At 35.3% G+C, this 21,325-nt stretch overlaps 1 protein-coding gene across 3 annotated transcripts; it reads right to left on the bottom strand.

Annotated features, from left to right (window-relative positions):
* Positions 1-4,247: 4,247 nt before the first annotated feature.
* Positions 4,248-21,271, bottom strand: LOC137835448 (putative E3 ubiquitin-protein ligase RING1a). 3 transcript variants are annotated; one of them, XR_011085088.1, is made up of 10 exons: positions 20,889-21,268; positions 20,693-20,735; positions 16,857-16,915; positions 6,636-6,717; positions 6,371-6,491; positions 6,228-6,269; positions 5,430-5,936; positions 5,210-5,317; positions 4,665-4,864; positions 4,248-4,589 (listed from the first exon to the last, which is right to left on the bottom strand). XR_011085088.1 is itself a non-coding variant. In XM_068643968.1 (10 exons), the coding sequence occupies exons 1-10, from the start codon at positions 21,163-21,165 to the stop codon at positions 4,557-4,559; spliced, it is 1,500 nt and encodes a 499-aa protein (XP_068500069.1). In that variant the 5' UTR covers positions 21,166-21,271; the 3' UTR covers positions 4,248-4,556. The 3 variants fall into 3 exon arrangements, 2 of the variants coding, with proteins under 2 accessions (XP_068500069.1, XP_068500070.1); XM_068643968.1 differs by having other exon boundaries at positions 4,665-4,892; positions 20,889-21,271; XM_068643969.1 differs by having other exon boundaries at positions 4,665-4,892; positions 20,907-21,246.
* Between the last annotated feature and the right edge of the window lie 54 nt (positions 21,272-21,325).

Here is a 21,325-nt window from a genome sequence, read left to right on the forward strand (position 1 = left end):
CCCTTAGGTATAAACAACGATTTTACCTAAGAATCGTCGTCTATACCTCTGTTATTTACCCTAATTCGAAGTGCGGCACTACATTTTCGTTATTAACATTTTCAAATTTTCTTCTTCACGACTTCAACATCTCTTTGCATTATTTCTTTGTAGGTTCTTCCTTCACACTCATTGTTGTTTCTATCCTTGCTCATTGCCCATCCATTCGATTCATTGATCAAGGTTCTCATTGCCTTCGTTCTCTCACTGTTCCACCACCACGCCCTTCTTTTCATTGTTTTGACATTTTTACCCTTCACCATCGTTACTATTGTAGGTTGGTTTTTTAATTTTTTTAAATATTTTTTATTTGTTTTTTAAATATTTTTTATTTGTTTTTTTAGTATTTATTTTCATTTTTATATTTTAGTATTTATTATAATTTTTATATTTTAGTATTTATGTTAATTTGTATCTATTATTAATTTATATTATGTTAATTGTTAGGTTAGAATAGAATTATTAATTTGTTAGATTGTAATTAAAGTAATATTATTTAGTATTTATAATTAATTTAATTATTTTTAATTATATTGTGTAATTAGATTATAAATAATTTGGAGCACAAAGGAGAGTTGTGCAACTCCTACAACGTCAGGGGATGTCATTGGTCAAATAAGACAATGTGAGTTACTTATAGAGGGTTACATCTTTCCTCAGGTTGTGGCCATTGAAAAAATCTTTGAAGAGGTCACTACCTTACATAACGTGCCTATCCCCTTGGTGTGTTGAAGGTGACAGTGGACAAAGTATGAGTTGTTAATGCTCGTGTTCCACTACCTACAGATGAGGTAACTACTATGGTCGAGGCAATTCAGACATTCATAGCCTAACCTAGACAAGTCGTTCGAATTATTCCATAACCCCCGGTAAGAAGTTAATTTCATTATATTAATTTATATTTATGTATTATATCTAATTTAATACAAATGTTTCATTATTTTGTATAAACTTCATCGGAAAACAAGTTCGCAAAAGAAGCTTATGGTTTCCATTGACGATCCTATAGCTTCTTTATTATCAACTATTAAGGCTATTGGTACAAACCCACTCGAGGTTCTGTGAGATGATACTTTTTTTGGAAGAAACACCGACATCCCCTTGTACATATACATGTCAGATGCGTTAGAATTTACAGCTCGAAACAAGGACCTCAATATAACCATCGTTCAATTTTTTATGATGTAAGTATCTTTCACCTATATTTCAAATTACTTTATGTTAAATTATAATTGATTATGCTTTAACTAATAACTTGTAGGTATTTTTCTGGAGTTTCTATTAATGACGGGAATCAAGATGTTTATAAATTCTTAGATCCCTATTTCAATAATCCAATTTGAGCAAAGAAAGTCGAAACTAAGTCATACATCACCAGCACTTTGATTGAAGAGGAAAAACAAATTTCTCTTTGCCCTTATATTAATGAGTAAGTTCAATTAAAAGTCGTCAAACATTAGTATTTCATGTTTACTAACTATTTTCATAGATGATGTAGGGATCACTGGCAGTTACTTGTGTTATCCGTAGTTGATAACATTGTTGTGTGATTTTGTTTATTGCACAAGAAGTCATCCACACATTTGAAGCAAATAGTTGATGTGTAATTACATTATAAACTTACCTGCGTATAATACTTAAACATCTATTAACAAGGTTTTTTCTATTAATCAGGGTATGGCGTGGATATAGCATACTCAGAAGTCGACCCATGCAAATTATCAAAAGTTGACATGGTTGAACCTAAAGGTTTGTAATTTTTGTCTTCCTCTTTTCATTGTTTATCAAAATATCAATATTAAATTTTAATTTATATTGAATTGTAGTGTAATAAACAACCGAGAGGCTATGAGTGTGGCTACTATGTTATGCAATAGATGGTTACCATTGTAAGACTAGAGATTTGAAAAGTTTGAGAGCAGGTAATAATATTTAAATTATTCTTTATAATAAAAGTATATGTATCTTAACACTAATTTGAACTTTATTTTGTAATGCAGTTTTTTATGGATGAGCAACCACTTCCTTTGGACCACATATTTCGTTAATTATTGTAACTCTAGGATAGCTAATGAATAGTATAGGAATTAGATAGATAAGAATATGTATTAATATTTGTAATACATTTTATCAATATATATAATTTGCATCTTTGAATGAATGTGTTTGAATTTAAGTATTTGACTGGGTTTTGAAATGAACAGATTAATTAAGAAGGGAAAACGCATAAAACAAAATGAACTAAAAAAAATAACCATAATAGATAGTGTTATGCTCATAACCACTGTTTATACCTCTCTAGGAAGGGGTATAGATGACGATTTTGTATAAAAACCGTCATCTATACCTCGACCATTTAAAATTTTAAGTGGTCTTAGAAAAGGTATAGACGTCGATTTTGTACAAAACCATCATCTATACCTTTTCCTAGGACTGTGTATATCCATATTTGATTTTTGTTATATACTGCGGTTGTGAAAAAAAACTCCGTCTAGATATGATTTATAAACGCCAGTTTTAAAACCGCTATCTATACTTTCAAAGATATAAAATACATGTTGATAGACTGCTGTGGTAAAATCGCTATTTAAGAGTTTTTCTCCACTAGTGCAGGACATTTAAAGAACTTGAAATCGTGTTCTTAGGACTTTGAGGCTCCTATATTGCTGCTTTAACCTTTCCTCGTTGAAAGGTGTTATCAACGGTCTTATCTTCCTTCCATATTTCTTTAGAATTTACCCCATCTAATTTTGGCCTCTACTCTTGCCGAGATTTGTTTTGGAAAAAATTATATATCGCATCCTTCACCTTCACTGACTTTTCTACTCATTGCTCCCCTACATTCACATTCATCAACTTCTTCAGCCTCCCTTGCCAATTTATGTTCCTAAGAAATAGTTTCGAGTTTTTATCACCATCCACAGTCTATTTCTTTCTAGATTTCTGTCTCCAAAGAGATTCTCAGTGCATAGCCACGTGGGACAATTTGTCCTGTGACTCCTTTTTCTTCATGTATTCATCCTCAAACAAAACCTCTTCCTCCCCCTTCTTATCCATCTCATTTAGTTCATAATTTACTTCCTTGTACCTCCTCTCAACATCACCAAAACACTATTTGTTCCATGTTTTGATTTTCCCCTTAAAGTTTTGAATTTCTTTTTAAGAGCATAGGCTCCCATCCCACTACTATATTTTTTCCCATTCCTCCTTTACAAGATCTCCAAAACCTTTATCATTGGACACTGAAATTTCTTTGGAACACCTATTTTATGCTTCCTTTCCAACAATCTAACCAACCCTTAGTATTCTATCAACATGAAAGAGCTTATATGCTATGAAGAGGTGATTGGATACCCAGATGCACCCTTTGCAAAGTTCTCAATAGCTTGAACGTAAGCTTTGCTTCCTTCCTTCCACCATGTGGAGTTTGGTTACAGCAATATCACATGGGGGAGGTACTACCTAAGCCATGCATGTTACAAAATCCCAGTACACCTGATAACATTATTATGCCTATGTAAGGATAAAAGGCTAAAAGGCAAGTCATTGCATGCATTAGATTGGAATGATTTGAAGATATACTTGTCTCAACCAAGCACGCGTAACGTGGAGATTGCTAACTTTACAATATGTGCAAGAATCCTGTTCCATGAACAAGTATGTTGAGATAGCGTATTGGTTATTATCCGATTAGTATGGTACGAATATGTTGCAAAAGTTTACTCATCTTCTGATGATAAATTGAAAGAATAATATTATAGGAGCATAAACATCATTTTAGATATGCGCCTTTTTCATAATCTATTTATTGTAGGCGTGATTCTAAACAACATTTGTGAAGTCAGTTATCTCTGCTGAGTTTTACGAACCAAAAATAAGAATGCTTTACTACTCATCATTGAGTATCATATATTCAATTCCAAAGTTTAGGCGTTCATTTTACAAGCGATGTAGATAAAGCTCACCTTTTGATAGTGTTTAAGCCATGACAGTAATATATAGAAGGCTCTGAAACAATTGAGGACAATATGCACAAAACCTCTTTAAACTTTGGTTACTCTCATTTTATAAACGTAACTTTTTTTCATTGATGTTGCAATTTTTATTTTACTTTTGTACCCAAACCAGTTTGTGATATATGTCTTAATGTTATATTTAACAAAACCAATCCTTGGATAAATAGTTCATTTTCCACAATGAAGACGAAATTTGCCACCAGAAATACTACTCCTTACGACTATGATAGTTCTCATAATGACAGATTGGATACACACTGATAGATAGATCAGGAAATGAAGTAAAACGGAAAACCTAACTAGTATTTTAGAAGGAAAACCTAAACTTACAAAAGATATCACAATGCTTGCATAAGCTTTTGGAAGGTTCTTATAATTAGTATGCTAAAGATTCTTTTTTTTTTCTTTTTTGAGGATGCAATAGGCAACTGTTCTTTGTATGTACATACTAAAGACATTTATGACATTCTTAATGTCAAATGACCGCCAATCAAACCAAGGCTATGATACTTCCTTCCGCCTGTATGCAAGAATCTGAAACAGAAGAAAAATGTGTGAAATTAAGTTGTTACCTAAAATAATATTAGGGGAAAACCACCTTATACTCACCAAATGCCCCATCTTGGATATGCATTTGGATCTAAGCCCTGCCAGAGTCTCATGTCCTTGTAAAACTTCTAGTTCATCTTTGTTTGGCTCTATAACCAGAGTTGATAGCTCATCAAATATTAGGGCTGAATTCTCATCAGCTGACTTGTCCCGATTTGTACTGTGGCATCCTTTGACTGCCAGTATCTCGATTCCTTCAACTGGAAAAGGAGTTTGACGAGCAACATACTATGTATAATACATAAAAATGTAAGACAATCATCATAAAGGAAGAAAACTAACACTGGCTCATTAACAGAAGCATACTATGCAATCATTTTTATTTTTTATCGACGCGGGACAGAGAATAACAGTTTATATTTTAACAGAACATCTTTTGCAACTTCAACTGACAAAGGAGCAAATAACCAAATCAGGTACTGATTTCACAATCATGGTGTAACACAGTACTAGGCCTTCTGGTGGAGGCCTAAACAAACTTAAGATCAAATAAAACAAGAACTGCAACTGCCAGATACAATTGATCAAAGACAACAGGATCTTACTTCGTAAAGGTGCTCCACAGACAAAGTTGGTCGACAGCAAAGGTAAGGTTGCGGCAAACTTGGTGTACTTTGATGATCAAGAGAAACAAGAATGAGACGGACATCAAACTGTGAAAAAAATATAGCATATTTATATTCAATTGAACTGAAATAAGAATAGAAGCATTCAATAGTAACATCAGTCACCTATTAGAGGAGGGGAGGGGGTAAGAGCCTATACCTCATCAGTGTTTTCATCCAAGCTTCGGAGATGGTCAACAAACTTAGACAATCGACTACTGCGAGAACTTTTGCTATTGCTACCACCACCACCTCCATGCCGAGTGTGACTTCTAAAACCACCCCTTCCCCAAGTAAGCTTTCTAGGTTTTGACACCTGCCTTGAAATTCCACGATTTTCTCTGCTTATGTCCATGTCACTATCATTACCTCCATCTGGACTTGCCATGGATGATGAGGGTTGAGATGGGCGAACTCTAGCCCATCTCTTTCGCCTTTTCTGCCTGTGTTCTGTACTTCGTTCATCGGCTGAAGATGAATCCTTTTCATTATTGTCATTTTCCTCCTCATTATCTTCCGATCCTTCAATTGCTTGTGTTTGTCTCCTAGAATGAATGTTTCGTTGATTACGCTGTGATCTTGTTAGAAATACTCCTGGCGTATCTTTGCGTCTCTTAACAAGTGCTTCTGATTGCCGTTGAACAACTTTTGCTATTGAAGCTTGAATCTGCCAGAAAAACTAGAATGCTGAGATTTGACAATTGAGATAATATTGACAGACCAATGATAAGATTTAAAATCAACAAGGCACAAGCTTAAACCTTAGCAATTAATAAATGTTCCTTGATAAGATATATATTTAGGAGTTTATATGTCTGGGCTTGTGGCAGCCATACAGATTGTCAATCACTCAACATCAATTAGTAAAAGTGTTGCGATTTATCACTAGTGTATTTTACACACATTTGAATGTTCAAATTATGCTTCACTTAAATTTGTTTAATCAATAAATATTCACCTGCTTATTGCGGTTCTTCTCCTCTTCACGAAATTCAAGCTCCTGCAATGGGATAGTGAATGGTATCATTAGTTGAATTCTGTGAAAGCTTTACCTATATGTAAACACAATGACAATGATGTGATAAACTGGTCAACTTATACCTCCTCTTCATACTTCTCAATATCTGGATATAAAGCAGCAATGAGGGCATCGTAATTTGGATCATCCCTCAACGAACGGCGACTGGCACAATGAGTGCGGCAGGCTGGGCATTCATTATTCCTAAGACAATACATAAATGATGAATGTGGCTACAGAGAGTATAACGTGTTTTTCAGATGAGCCCCATAAAGGAATTAGCCAGAAATTATCGGCAGCTTATTACATAAATAAATAAAACGCCTGGAATGGATTCATGGAGCCTACCCCAGTCGCATCGATTTGTCAATGCATTCCCGGCAAAAACGGTGCAAGCATTCCATGACAGTTCTTGTCTTCTTGATAATGCCTGTTCAAGCAGTAGTTAGTTCTTCAGCAAACAAGATATGCTACCTAGCTATCATTCAAGCATGAAGTGAGCTTTAAGTTTCAAAAACACTTTTCATAATGAAATCTGGAACTACAAGTGCCCAAATCAATAGCCAATCATAACATGGTTAACTTGAAAAAAACACATCTAGTGCATGTAAAAAAACACATCCAGTGCAAGTACAATGTATAAAGTATTTGATATTTTCAATCAATTTGAGATTTCTTTTATCTTGATAGTTTTTCCTTTCAAGCAAAGCACTTTACACAGCAACACATGCTTCAAGGAATTACCAAATCAGTGTACAACTAAGAGCTCAAAGAATCACTTACAAAGTAGAGCTGTGAAACTTGTATGTATAAACTTAACACTGCAAGACAGGTCTAGGAATTGTAAAATCAGGTTAGTTTCCTAGTTTTCCTCTTTAAGTTAGTTTCCTTATGATGATGCATTCAATTTAAAGCCTTTGAGGTGTAATTGTTTGGCCATGTAATGAATAATATCTTTTGATTTATCATCAAATCTCTCCTTACTTTAATTATTCTATCAAGCATCTCATATAACTTGATGTGGAACTTCGACTTTTCATATACCCAAGTCTTCATCACAACACAACCCTTGTGTGTTGGCATCCCACAGACTGCACTCCACAAAACTCCATGCAGCTTTTCGGGTCAGCCCTTTGTAAGTAACCATTTCTATTGGGAAAAACCCAAGTCTCACATCAATGGAAATAGTCAAAATACAATATAAGAGTGGAAACAATTATCAATTACGAGTCGATATTAGGATTAAACTACTTCATACGATGATATCATAGTCTATCCTAGATTCATTTAAAGGGTCACTCACCATGTTATTCACATAGCAAGTCCAATAGTGTCGGACACGAGGATATGTATTATGTATTGGTTAAAATACAATATATATATAGTGGAAAGAAATAGATGAAATATATTTTTGAGATATCTTACAAATGTGATTACAGACTCTATTTATAGACTGTTTTACAACCTAATTAAAGAAAGAAATAATAGGCAATGAAAGCCAGAAATAATGAGTGTTTAAAGCTGTACAAATCAAATCAAATCAAATCACTAACAAATCTGTCCTAATAAATATAAAATGGAATCTGCACTTAATTATAACATAATTCTCCTGATTATGCAACACTCCCCCTCAAGTTGGTGAATGTATATCTATCATTCCCAACTTGCAAGTAAGATCTTCGAATTGTTTTGTGGGAAGTCCCTTAGTAAACATATCTGCCAATTGGAGTCTTGAAGGGATGTACTCAGTGGCTATAAGACCATCATCCAACTTCTCTTTAATAAAGTGTCGGTCTATCTCTACGTGCTTTGTTCGATCATGTTGAACCGGATTGTGTGCAATACTGATAGCGGACTTATTATCACATGCCAAACCCATAGGAGCTTCATATTTTATTTTTAGGTCATCAAGTATGATCTTCATCCATAAGAGTTCACACACCCCTTGAGCCATGGCTCTAAATTCTGCTTCTGCACTTGATCTTGCAACTACATTTTGCTTCTTGCTCCTCCATGTCACCAGATTTCCACCCAAGAACATGCAGTAGCCTGAGGTGGATCTCCTATCAACAATCGATCCTGCATAGTCAGCATCAGTATATACTTTCATGGATAAGTTTTCCCCCTTTTTGAATAGCAATCCTTTTCCTGGAGAGGCTTTTAAGTACTGAATAATTTTATCCACTGCTTGCAAGTGTCTTTCTCTTGGATCATGCATAAATTGACTAACCACACTGACTGCATAGGCTATATCTGGCCTAGTGTGTGAAAGATAAATGAGTTTTCCCACAAGTCTTTGATATTGTGTCTTCTCCACTTTTGGGTTTTCCTCATCATTCCCAATCCTATGATTTTGCTCTATTGGTACTCCAGTGGGCTTACAACCCAACTTACCAATCTCTTTGAGAAGATCAAGGATGTATTTCCTTTGAGAAATAAAGATGCCCTGTCTCGAGTAAGCAACCTCTATCCCAAGGAAGTACTTCAGCTTCCCAAGATCCTTCATTTCAAATTGAGCAGCTAGTCTCTCCCTCAAATTTTGTTTTTCAATCTCATCATCACCTGTAATAATCATATCATCTACATAGACCAAAAGTAGAGTGAGTTTACCATTCTGAGAATGTTTTATAAACAGAGTATGGTCACCTTGGCTTTGTCGGTACCCCAAAGATACCATAGCTTGAGTAAACCTTCCAAACCAAGCACGAGGTGATTGTTTAAGACCATATAGGGCCTTCTTAAGTCTGCACGCCTTATTCCCTTCATTAACAATTCCATAACCAGGTGGAATCTCCATGTATACTTCTTCCTCCGAGCTTCCATGCAAGAAGGCATTTTTAACATCAAATTGATGCATTGCGTGCTGCCAGGGAGAGAATAATCCTGACGGTATTCATTTTTGCCACTGGAGCAAAAGTCTCCTCATAATCGATCCCATAGGTTTGAGTGTACCCTTTTGCAACCAACCTTGCTTTATACCGATCGAGTGTGCCATCAGACTTATACTTAACTGTGTATATCCACCTACAACCCACTGCTTTCTTATCTTTTGATCTCTCTACAATCTCCCAAGTCTCATTCCTTTCTAACGCGCTCATTTCTTCATTCATGGCTCGAATCCAATTCTCATCTTTTAAGGCTTCTTGTACCGATGAAGGGATTTTGATAGAATCAATAGCTGAAAGAAAACTCTGGTGCTCCATAGAAAGTTTTTCTGTAGACACAAATTGGGATATAGGATATTTGGCACAAGATCTTTTTTCTTTTCTCAAAGCAATAGGTAAATCATTTAGGTTAGGTTCAAAAGCAGTATTTAAGGTGTCCTCAAGAGTCTCACTGGTATGAGTTCTTACCTCCGGTTCAGACAATTGATGTTGTTGTTCGACCAGGACGGGTTCTTGTTCCCTTCGCTGATATTGTTTTCCAAAATATCTGTCTTCATTATTCTTCTCTGGTAATGATGTTGGTGCAGGGTCTTTGTCATCCTCCCTAAGAACGAAATCCTGCAACAAAGGAAAAGGTGGCAACTCAAGGTCCTCAGCTTCTTGAATACTCTCCCCCTGAAGCTGAGAACTAGGAAAGAAAGACTCTGTTTCATGGAAGGTGACATCTTTGGAAATATAAACTTTACGACTTTGAGGATGATAACATTTGTACCCCTTTTTGTTGGGGGCATAACCGATGAAGACACATTTGATGGCACGAGGATCTAACTTACCCCGATAAGGACTATGAACATGGACAAAAGCAGGACAACCAAAGACACGATTCTGAAGACTATTCAACATGGGAATAGAAGGATAGAATGTGGTCATAACCTAAATAGGAGTAACACCCTCTAGAACCTGAGAGGGTAATCTATTAATCAAATAAGTGGCAGTCAGGACTGCTTCCCCCCAGTAAGATCTAGGAACAAATGTTTGGAAAAGTAAAGCTCGAGTAACCTAAAGGAGATGACGATTTTTCCTTTCAGCAACCTCATTTTGTTGAGGAGTGTCCACACAGGTTAATTCATGAACAACTCCATTTTCCTCAAGGAACTTGGAAAGGTTTTGGTTCACATATTCTCTTCCATTATCAGAACGCAATCTCTTAATTGGACTTTCAAATTGTGTTTGAATCATTCTGTAAAACTTTACAAACAAGTGAAAAACTTCAGACTTATCTTTCATGAGGAATATCCAAGTAACCCGAGTACAATCATCAATGAATGAAACAAACCATTTTGCACCCGAGATATTAGGAATAGGTGAAGGTCCCCATACATCTGAATGAATAAGATCAAAAGGTTTAGAACTTTTATTACCATTGGGAGGAAAAGTTGTCCGATGGTGTTTAGCAAACTGACAAACATCACAATGAAATGACTCAACAGACACTTTTGTAAATAAAACAGGAAATAAGGACTTTAGGGTACTAAATGGAGGATGACCAAGACGTTTGTGTTGAAGCCATATCTGAGAAGATGACCAAGATTCACGACCTTGTTGAAGATTAGAAGTGTGTGCCTGTAGTCTAGCACCCTTTTTACTTTATTCATGCTATAAATAATATAACCCGCCCTGCTCTTTAGCAATTCCAATAGTCTTCCCCGTGGCAAGATCCTGAAAAACACACTGGGAAGGGAAAAATACCACTGCACAATTTAAATCTTGGGTAATCTTTTGAATAGACAAGAGGTTATTGGATAGTTTGGGAACATGAAGCACATTTTTTAAAGGAAATGAAGGTTGAAGGTGAATGTTACCACGACCATTAATGGGGGTAGTGGAACCATTAGCAACAATAATATATGGCTTACCGGATAAAGTAGTGTAGGATGAAAAAAAGAAGAATGAGGTGTCATATGATCAGCAGCACCAGAGTCTATAATCCAGATATTTTCAGTACTAGAAGCATTAAAGGATAAAAAACTAGAACTCTTACCACTCATAGTAAAGGAACAATAGCTAGATGGCTTACTAAGGGAGTCCATGAGAGTTCAAAACCAACTGAGTTTTTCATATTGGCAAAATTTGATCCTGTTCACACAAAAAAAAAATCCGCCAGAAAAATTTTCCGGTGGCGGTTTCCGACGAGCGGTGCAGTTTCCAGCGAGCGACGGCAGTGGTGGTCGGTGGTGGTGGTCAATGGCGGTGGCAGTAACGGTCAATGGTGCAAGGTGGTGGTGGTGGTCAATGGAGAAAGGATAAGGAAAATAGAAAGTTGCAGCAATGAAGGCTGTCCAAAAAAAAAAAATTGCAGCAATGAAGGCTGTCAAGGAAAATTATTACAGCAATGAAGGCTAAAAAAAAAATTGCAGAAGCAGAGTCTCCTAGATCAGGAGCTCTGATACCAAGTGGAAAGAAATAGATGAAATATATTTTTGAGATATCTTACAAATGTGATTACAGTCTCTATTTATAGACTGTTTTACAACCTAATTAAAGAAAGAAATAATAGGCAATGAAAGCCAGAAATAATGAGTGTTTAAAGCTGTACAAATCAAATAAAATCAAATCACTAACAAATCTGTCCTAATAAATATAAAATGGAATCTGCACTTAATTATAACATAATTCTCCTGATTATGCAACATATATATATATATATAAGTGGGGACTCACCTTACAAGCTAGTTTTGTAGTGTTAAGTTAGGCTTAAACCACTTTGTAAGATGGTATCAAAGTTTATTCTAGATCCATTATAAGGGTCACTCACTATGTTATACTCATGCCAAGCCCAATAGGGTTTGATGTGAGGGACGTGATAGGGTGTATTGGAAAAAATCCAATCTTAGATTAATCAGAGATAGTGCTAAAATGATGAGATCATCCTTGGGACTTGAAGGATCTATCAACTCTTAGGAGGATTTGAACCAAGGAACTGAAGAACACTCATGGAATGGATCCACGGTGGTTTCAGTATTCATGAAGAACAAAGAAAAAATCAGACAAATATGGAAAGGAAAGAGAGTGGCAAAACATGCCAAGACACCAAAGATAAATGCATTGTTGGTTGGTTGATTCACCACTTGAAGAAGTTCTCCAAGATAAGGGCCTAAGCTAAGAGAATCAAATTTTCATGATACACAATTTCATAAAAACATCAGTTTCATATATCTCAATACAATAGAGGAGCCTTCTATTTATAAGGAATAGAAGCGTGCTCAAGAACCTAGACAAGTGTGCTTAAGAAGCCAACAAAAATTTACAAAGAGAGCTAAGTGCACAAAGGAAGTTAACAACTAACCTAGGGTGGTTCATCTAGTTTTTCTTGGCTGAGAATTCCTAAGAACAACTATGGTTAGGAGCTGAAACTCCTTTAGTCAATGTAATCATGAGAAACTAGCTCTAACTACAAGTAGCTGAAGTTAGTTTATGATATTTACTAATTTGTTCTAGAATATTTTAGAAGCTTTTAGAAATTTCGAGATGGAATATTTCTATAGAAGAATTTTATTTACAATATTCAAGGAAAATATTGAGAATATTCTTTTGGAATAGTCTAGAAATATTCTTTTAAGGGAAATTTTTAATTTTAGCATATTTTAAACCGAAGGAGAGTTTTATATTTAAAAAAGAAATTTCCATATTCTATGCTATATTTTCCAATCTCCTTCTCTAGTTCTCTTAGTTTTGCTGTTAGCAGTCTTCCTTCATAGGCTTTTTCAAACTCTTCCTCATTTTTCTCCTTAGCCATGTTTCTTGTAAGGACTCCTTGATGTTCTCCCATCCTAACAAAATATACTATAAAAGTATATACAAATTCCACCTTACGAGGCAATTCTATGAGATTAAGTTGGCCTAAACCACTTCGTAAGACTTTCTGAGACACTAGCAACCAACATTGATACTAGTTGATAAGCACTTGAGGAACCCCCCTTAAAAGCTAATTGTCATGAGGGAAGAACTGAGCCACTTGAGTACTCGATCGAGCATCTCATACTACTCAATGCAGTAATTAAGACAACTATAATACCTAAGCCCCCACCACAACGGTGATGTCCTTTTTTATTTAACCAAGGCAGCAATAAAAAAAAACGACAACATAGAGACTTTCCTCGGAGGCTACCACTACAATTGGATTATTGCTCTTAAGCAAATGACTACTGATATAACAATTGAGGTTGCAATGATCAGGGATTTAAGATGGAGATCGACATATTATGCTTCCATGGGCAATTGTACATTAAAAAAATTCTTGATTGCATTCATAATGTTGAAAATGTTTTTTACTACTTAAAAATTCCATAATATCTCAACCAATTATGTTAGTGGCACATAAATTGAAAGAAGGGGCATCAACACGGTGGCAACAATTACTATATTACCAACAATGTCAAAGAACACAACATGTTAGAACCCGGGATGAAGTAGCTAGTAGTTATTCAACGATTCCTACCCACAAACTAAGAAAACATTGCATTGAAATATTAGGATTGTCAACACGCCAAGAACAAGATGAGCGAGTACATGGAGGACTTTTATTAAATGCCCAAGTTAATTTATATAAGACGAAACCAAAATAATTGGAGGTTTTAAGACTTGCTGGCTCTTGAAGGAATCTTACTCATGACCAATGCATTTAATAAGTACCACCAGTCAAAGGAGGTTATATTATGAGGGTTCCAAAATGTGAAGGAGATGAAGAGGAAGTAGTATTGTTCATTGTAGCCTCTTTAGGATTTGTCTTAATCGTAGCCTCAAAGGTGGTGTTTATTCCCACGTTGATTAGAAGTCTTCACTTTACAAGTTGACTTTGTGAGAATGAGGTAAGACATAAAACATGTTTTTCATATGGTATCAAAGTCAATCATATATCTATTGTTGGGTCACCTATATTTACTACACTCTAGGATTCTCTAGATGTGAAAGGAGCATTAGAAAACCACTTTAATTTTAGTCGCTCCTAGTTCACTTCAGTTATAGCCACACACCAATTACATATATGGGTTAAATAAATTCATATAAACTCCTTACCCTAAAAGTAGGTTTTACGAGATTAAGGAAAGACACAAAAGCATTGGTAGTACCACACCTTCAATTCAAATTTCAATGTCAACTCATGGTGGAAACTAGGCCCTTCTTCGACCTAATCTACTATCCCAACAAGCCACTAATAAGCTTCATGTATACCTAACTTGATGAAATTGCTCAATGCAACGAACTTGGTAAATTTTACTACCACTTGTCAAAGGAGGTTATACTTATGAGGCTACCAAAATGTGAAGGAGATGAAGAGGAAGTAGTAGTGTTCCTTGTTTATTGGTAGTACCACGTCTTCAATTCAAATTTCAATGTCAACTCAAGGTGGAAATTAGGCCCCTCTTCAACCTAATCTACTAGCCCAACAAGCCAATAATAATCCTCATGTGTGCCTAACTTTGAGAAAATTGTTCAATGCAACAATCTTGGTCATTACTCAAAAATTTACTACCACTAATCAAAGGTTATATTTATGAGGGTGCCAAAATGTGAATGAGATGAAGAGGAAGTAGTAGTCTTCATTCCTTAACCCAAACTACATAGTTACCACCAACTCAAAATATTTCAAACACTATGAAATGTTTTAAGTGTTCATAGGTGTGAACCTGGGTGGATATTTAACACAATTGATGGCCTTTAGTGGGTAGAGCTACAACAAACTCAAATATAGCACAATGATTAAGGAATTTGTTTGATTTCGGGTTTAGAAACAGGGTCGTTTTGGGTTTAAAGAAAAAACCCTCTAGACTCGCCAACTCAGTTGCAGACTCGCGAGTTCAATCAAGTTCACAGTGAGTCTACCAAGTTTACTCCAAAAAGAGTTTGCTTCCGAGTCAACTCACCCAAGTGACTGGGAACGTAACCATGGTGGGGAGAGTTACAAGGTTATTGAACAATTATGGCAATCATTTGGCCAATGTCACTCAAAAGAACATATTATAGATATAGGAGTTTTTTATTTGGAGGAGCAAAATTGGCCAAAGATCAAGATAACTCTTGGTTGTATGATTTTTATTTTGTTTAAGAGTATTGACACTAACAGATACCATGCTTGTATGACCAAAAGGATTTGGGCATTAACTGTGAAGGTTGGCTCAGAAACAACGTGAACCTAAAATGCTTGTGAATTTAGAGACAACAAAACTTATCAATTAGGTTATAAGTGCATATTTTGATTTGAAGAGGTAATTGTTAACAATTCAATTTATCAAATAGAGACTAAGTGGGAGTTGTATATGGTTATTTGGTCACAATACTCTCCTAACGATGCTTCCCAAGCCATAATTAGTTGCATACACTCATAATTTCCCACCCGAGTTGCAATCACTACAGATAAAGAGAATTACAAATCAACCAACACTCACCAATTTCAAGTCAATCACACTAGGTGGAAGAATCCAATGGTACAAAGACAATGCCAAGACAATTACGGCTTCAATTGGACATTGTGATCATACACAATGGCAATACCCAAAATATTGTCTAAAGCTTTGGTAGCAAAAAATGCTCAAAGGGTAATGACAATTATTGAAGAGCAACTACTGCTTGGAGAGCACAATGGCTTCCAAAGGGCAAAAAATGTTAGAAGCCACAACAACATAAGACCAAATATGCATACAAGACACGTCGACTATAGGTTAGGAAAATAAAATGCTCGGAGGGAATGATGGCTATTGAAGAGAAAATATTGTTTGAAGAGTGTAATAGGGTTGTCATTGAACAAAAAATGCTTAAAGGGCACAACGACTATCAAAGAGAAAAAATGTTTAACAAGCCCAATAGGTAGCAGAGGGCAAACACTGTCATAGAGCTAATAATGCTCAAAGAGCACAACAACTATCAGAGACCCAAAATGCTTAGAGGCACAGTAGTTACCGGAGTTGGTCATCACACAACAAGGTAATGCTAGTGGTGGTAGACGCTAGCTAAAAAAACCTTGTTGAAAAGTTGTAGGCATTGAATTGTAAAATTTACTCTTATGAGCAATGGGCCTATAAGGAAAGCATGAATTAGGGTTCGCTTCTCATTAGGCTTTTGATATCATGATGAGAAGAGAGAAACCGATAAGGCATATGATGAATTTCATGTGTTTAGACCATAACGAAACTATTCAATTTATAGGGGAGAAAACATAATTAGAGGATATTCATTTTACCCTATTTAGGTTAAAAACATAAATATATAAATAATCTAATTGATCCTAATATTTACAATTACTATAACTATAGGATTTTAACATATCTAAAAGATTTTAACAATACCAAACTATTTAGAACCAATAATAGTTTTAGAATCACCCAATAATCCATTAAGAACAATTACAAGTTTGCAAGTGTCCTGTATGAAAAATAATCTACATAATACTCCTACTCCATCCTCTCTCGCCTCCTCACAAAACATATAAGTAGCATTAGAATAGAAGACTCTCCATCGCACATCAGGATCTTTCAATAAACATTAACTACTTGCTAGTCACAACATATCATTCCATGCAGAAAATTCATATTGGTAAGTATATCCTACCAAGTATCTAGGCAATGCACAATCACGATTAATTAACTGCCTAATTATGCCATCTTGAATGGGAAAACAAAAAACATACCAAGGCAGATTGGACATTGAACATCTTTACGTATTTCGAGAAGTTCCACATACACGAATCTGCAAACCAAACAAGAGTACAAACAATGAACATATATTTACATAAACTTGATAGAAAGAACAATTTGAGGTAAAATACACCTAAAAGTAGGGTAGTTAAAATATCTAAAGTCCCTAGTGACCCAGACAATCCTTAGAAAATGGATTTAGGTTTAATTTATCCTCACAAAATTAACTTATAAAGTAAGGTTTACACTCATGTATATATTATAATTGACCATATCTTTAGTCATAATAAGATCTCTAACACATCCTCTCACGTTGATGACTAAGCATCTCAAGCCTGATACTAAATATTTGTGAGGGTCCAATAGCAACTCGATAGTGGGTAGCACAATAAATCTAACAAAACTTGTTAAGATAAGCTTTGATACAGTCTTAGAAAGTGGATTTAGACCTAACTTAACCTCACAAAAAACAGCTTGTAATGTGAGATTTGTACCCACTTATATACTATAATTTGACCATATATCTAAAAGATGTGAGATCTCCAACACAAATAAACAAATTTAGAAGTTTTTGTGTGGTTAAGACTTGGGCACAATTAATACTAGAAAATGGCCTAAACCCATCTAGATCATGACCACAACCGGTCTAGATCATCTAAGTCTCTAAGCTACTGTAAAAATAAATCTCACACTTAGAAGCCACTTTTCACAAAACAGTTAATAATGTCAGAAATGGAATTTTCAGACTATGTGTAGTCTTGTACAAATCCAGTGTCAACTTTTTCCTTTTCTGAAATATAATATACTTTCTTTTATCATAAATGATAAGTGACATTCTATTAAGTACCCAAGTATTTAGGGAGCCCCTGCCCTTAAAAGCTAGCTACTAAGGGGGCAGAACCAAACACTTAAATACTCCATTGAGCACTCCATACTAGGTAGAACTTAGGCACCCTATAATTCCCAAGTTCCATCACATTCTCCGCCATATTCCACCAAAAATGACATTATCCTTTTAAGACTGCTAAAGATTATGACAAAGGAATCACATATACTAAATGCACTTATATAAAATAAGTCATAAATCAAAGTAACTTTTGCATTCCAACGAACTTATCAATGAAATGATTCTTCCAAGGGAAAAAATCACAGTACCATTGTATTTTCAACACACTTGAAATGGAACAACAACACTAATGCCATTGCAACTAAGAATTTAATATAGTGTTACACTGTTAGTGCAAACAAATGTTATCAATTGCAGATTGCGGAAAATGACAGAAAGTTGATAATCCAATATATCATACAGTGGATAACATTGCAGGCATATGGCAGAAGTCACATAACAGTTGAAATATATGGTATATATCAAATAAATATGCACTAAAAATTAAGTTGTATACAAATAAAAACAAAATACATAAAAATTGGCATTATATTGACTCAAAAGTTCAATTAGCTGAAGACTCATCAAAGATGACAAGAAGATGCAGGACACATGTCACAACCACAACAATGACAGCAGAAGCAATAGCAGACAGAGTTGCAATAGCAGATTCAAATATTCAAGCATGCAATAGCATAGCACTATAGTGGCTATTTAAAAACACTGGTGAACATGAAATAGTAAGATTTGTATACTATCAATCAATTAAAAATCACCTTGGATGTAAAAGTAATGATAACAAAACAACTATTTTCAATTATATGGAAATCTAAGACTTGAATGACAGTTAAATTTTTTTACAAAATTAGTGTGTTCCAAGGAAATTCATTTAACATATTGAGACTTACTTTATGCTAGATATTGGTCCCACCTTCATAAAAATTATAAATTAAAGTAATATGGTATTCTAAAGTATCACTTTTCCCATCACAAATCAAGAGTATCCATCAAAATCCCATTTGGTTTGTCATTAAGCTTATTTACTTCCAAGTGTACCGAATCTTCAACAAAAACTTCTACAGTTTTACCATGTAGTTCATTATCTCCCTTCGTAACAAAGGAGATAAAAATATGTTTAAATTAGACCTTCAATTCTTTATCCAAATTCCAAAATGTAATCTTACAAAATCACATGACAATGTGAAACAAATAAATTGAAAAATCTAATAGTTTGTTGATGGATCTACTTTTTTGGTTGTTTTTTCTTCACCCAAAATGTTTTGTAAAACCTATGAGATAGTGACTGACATGTGAGACATAAATCATTCAATTCAACTGATGGTTAGAGAGTATTAACTACAACAGAAACAAGTATTAAATCAATCCCTGTATAAAATAACCAAATCTTTCTTTTTATGTGGTGTACACATGCCATCCATACAAAACTTCATGAAAACTTTAAAAGAAACATATTATTGACAATGCTGAGAACAATTTAATCCAAACAAAGAACTCATCCTAAAATGCTTCACCAAATCAAAAATATGCCATCTGTCAATCATATGATAAAGCATCAAACTAATAAGAATACCAATAGTTTTTTGGATGAAAAACAGTGTAATGCTGCTATCCAAGGTACATAACAAAGATGTGTCTATCTAAGGAACTAAAAGAGGAGTCAGCATCTCTTTGACTGTGTCACATGCTTTGGACACACCTTTTCATACTGACAAAGCACATCTTTAGCACTTTATTAATAACTAACTACTGAGAAAAAATCAGAGTATCCCAACAATCTAACTTCCAAAATGTTATGCTTACGGAGTGGGGTAAAATATAACCAGTTGTCTGGGACTTGACAGACTCTCGAGCTATTAGTCATGAGCAATTAACAGTTTGGGGTTAATTTAAATGAAAAAAATAATGCAAGATAGTCCAGTATGGTATTCTTTCTTTTTTTAATCTTGGCATCTATCTTTGATGAAACATAGGAATTTTAGCCAATCTTGCCTCAAGGCCCCATTGCATGGTGCCTTTCACCTTTGGCAACTTGGACAAACATTGAAGAGATGCAGAGGACCATTCAATCAATTTAAGCAACACCATTAACTATGAAATACAGCTACAGGGAAGCAACAATAACTACAAGCCAAACATAGGTCTTTATCAAGATTGTAAAAGACAGTCTATGATCAAAACATCCTGATTTTTGGACCCTGCATGACCGTATTGGTATGAAATTTCCTACAATGTCAAGGATCACAATGAAACTACAACCACAAATAAAACCTTACCTAGGATATTCAAAAGTTGACCACTCTACAATGACAATGCCTCAAACAGTTTTGATTTTGAACTCTTGCCGGACAAATCAACACAATAGTAGTTTATATATGGCTACTTAGAACATTCTGATGGACATGACTTGAGTGTACTCTACCCTCCCCATGAAAAACAATAAAGTTCCAAAGCTGCAACTGTAGCAATAATGACACATGATTGAAGTTTAATCCAACGCTATGAAAAATGACACCAAGGATTATATATCCAACAACAAAAAGCTACGCTAAAACAATTACTTCATTTGAGCAGGCAAGGAACGAACAAGTTTCAAGCGTAAACAAGACCAAATTCCAAACATGCAAACGCACAACAACAAATCAAATGGGAGGATTCAGAAAATTCAGACACTTCAACTCAAACGACAGGAACAAGTATCACCCCTTTACAAAGTCAAAGCAAACCCATCACATTCCATGACACAAAAGTTCAAATTCAAAGGAAGAAACGCAGAACAGGCAAATTAACAAGCTGCCACGATCCAGAAACAGAAGCATGGAATCAAAACGTGAATCTAAAAAATATAGGCAATGAAACACAGAGCAGAAGTCTCGAAACAATGCACGCGAGAGAGAACGCGTATGAGAGAGAAAGAGAGAGTACTCTGGTTTTTCTTCAGAGCCAGAAGATGGGGTTTCGTCGGAATCTGCGAAAGAGAAAAGAAGAAAACTTGAGCACATGAAGAAACGCAGAGGCGAAACAAAGCGCGACCCCGTTGAGAAAAACCAATTGGGGCACCAAAAATAACACGTAGTCACGAAGAAACAGAACGAAAAAAAAAGAGAGAACGATACGTAACCCTGTGGCGTTTCTTTGCCGTCGTTATCATGCGCCGCTTCTTCTACTTCTTCGTCTTCTTCTTCTTCATCATCATCATCATCTTCTTCTTCTTCTCCTTCCCCTTCTTCTTCTTCCTCTTGTTCCTCCTCTTCATGGTGGTGATCCCCGTCGTGTTCGTGCGACTGGTCCTGATGTTGTTGCTGTTGGTGCTTCGCATGTCGAGAATGGAAGAGGTTGTGGTGCGAAGTGTCCCCTTCGTCGAGGGGGTCGGGGAGGGAGCGCTTCTGGGCAGGCATTGCTGGTTAAAGACAGAGGGATTCGCGAATGCTATGCTATGTGTGCTGCCGAAGAAGAACAAGAAGAATGAGATTGAGATTTTGGTTTTCTTCTGTTATTATTATTATTATTATTTTTGTTTATTATTAATATTAAATGCACCAACATTTTGTTTTGCGA

This window comes from Phaseolus vulgaris, chromosome 5 (assembly GCF_000499845.2).
Source record: "Phaseolus vulgaris cultivar G19833 chromosome 5, P. vulgaris v2.0, whole genome shotgun sequence".
In the NCBI taxonomy this organism is placed as follows: Eukaryota; Viridiplantae; Streptophyta; class Magnoliopsida; order Fabales; family Fabaceae; genus Phaseolus; species Phaseolus vulgaris.

Excerpts from the sequence above, each read along its gene's own strand:
- LOC137835448 (XM_068643968.1), bottom strand. The coding sequence starts at position 21,165 with ATGCCTGCCCAGAAGCGCTCCCTCCCCGACCCCCTCGACGAAGGGGAC. Across the intron at positions 16,916-20,692 it reads GGCTCTGAAGAAAAACCAGA|ATTCGTGTATGTGGAACTTC; the intron begins GTACTCTCTCTT and ends TTTGGTTTGCAG. Across the intron at positions 4,893-5,209 it reads CTGTGGAGCACCTTTACGAA|TATGTTGCTCGTCAAACTCC; the intron begins GTAAGATCCTGT and ends TATTATACATAG.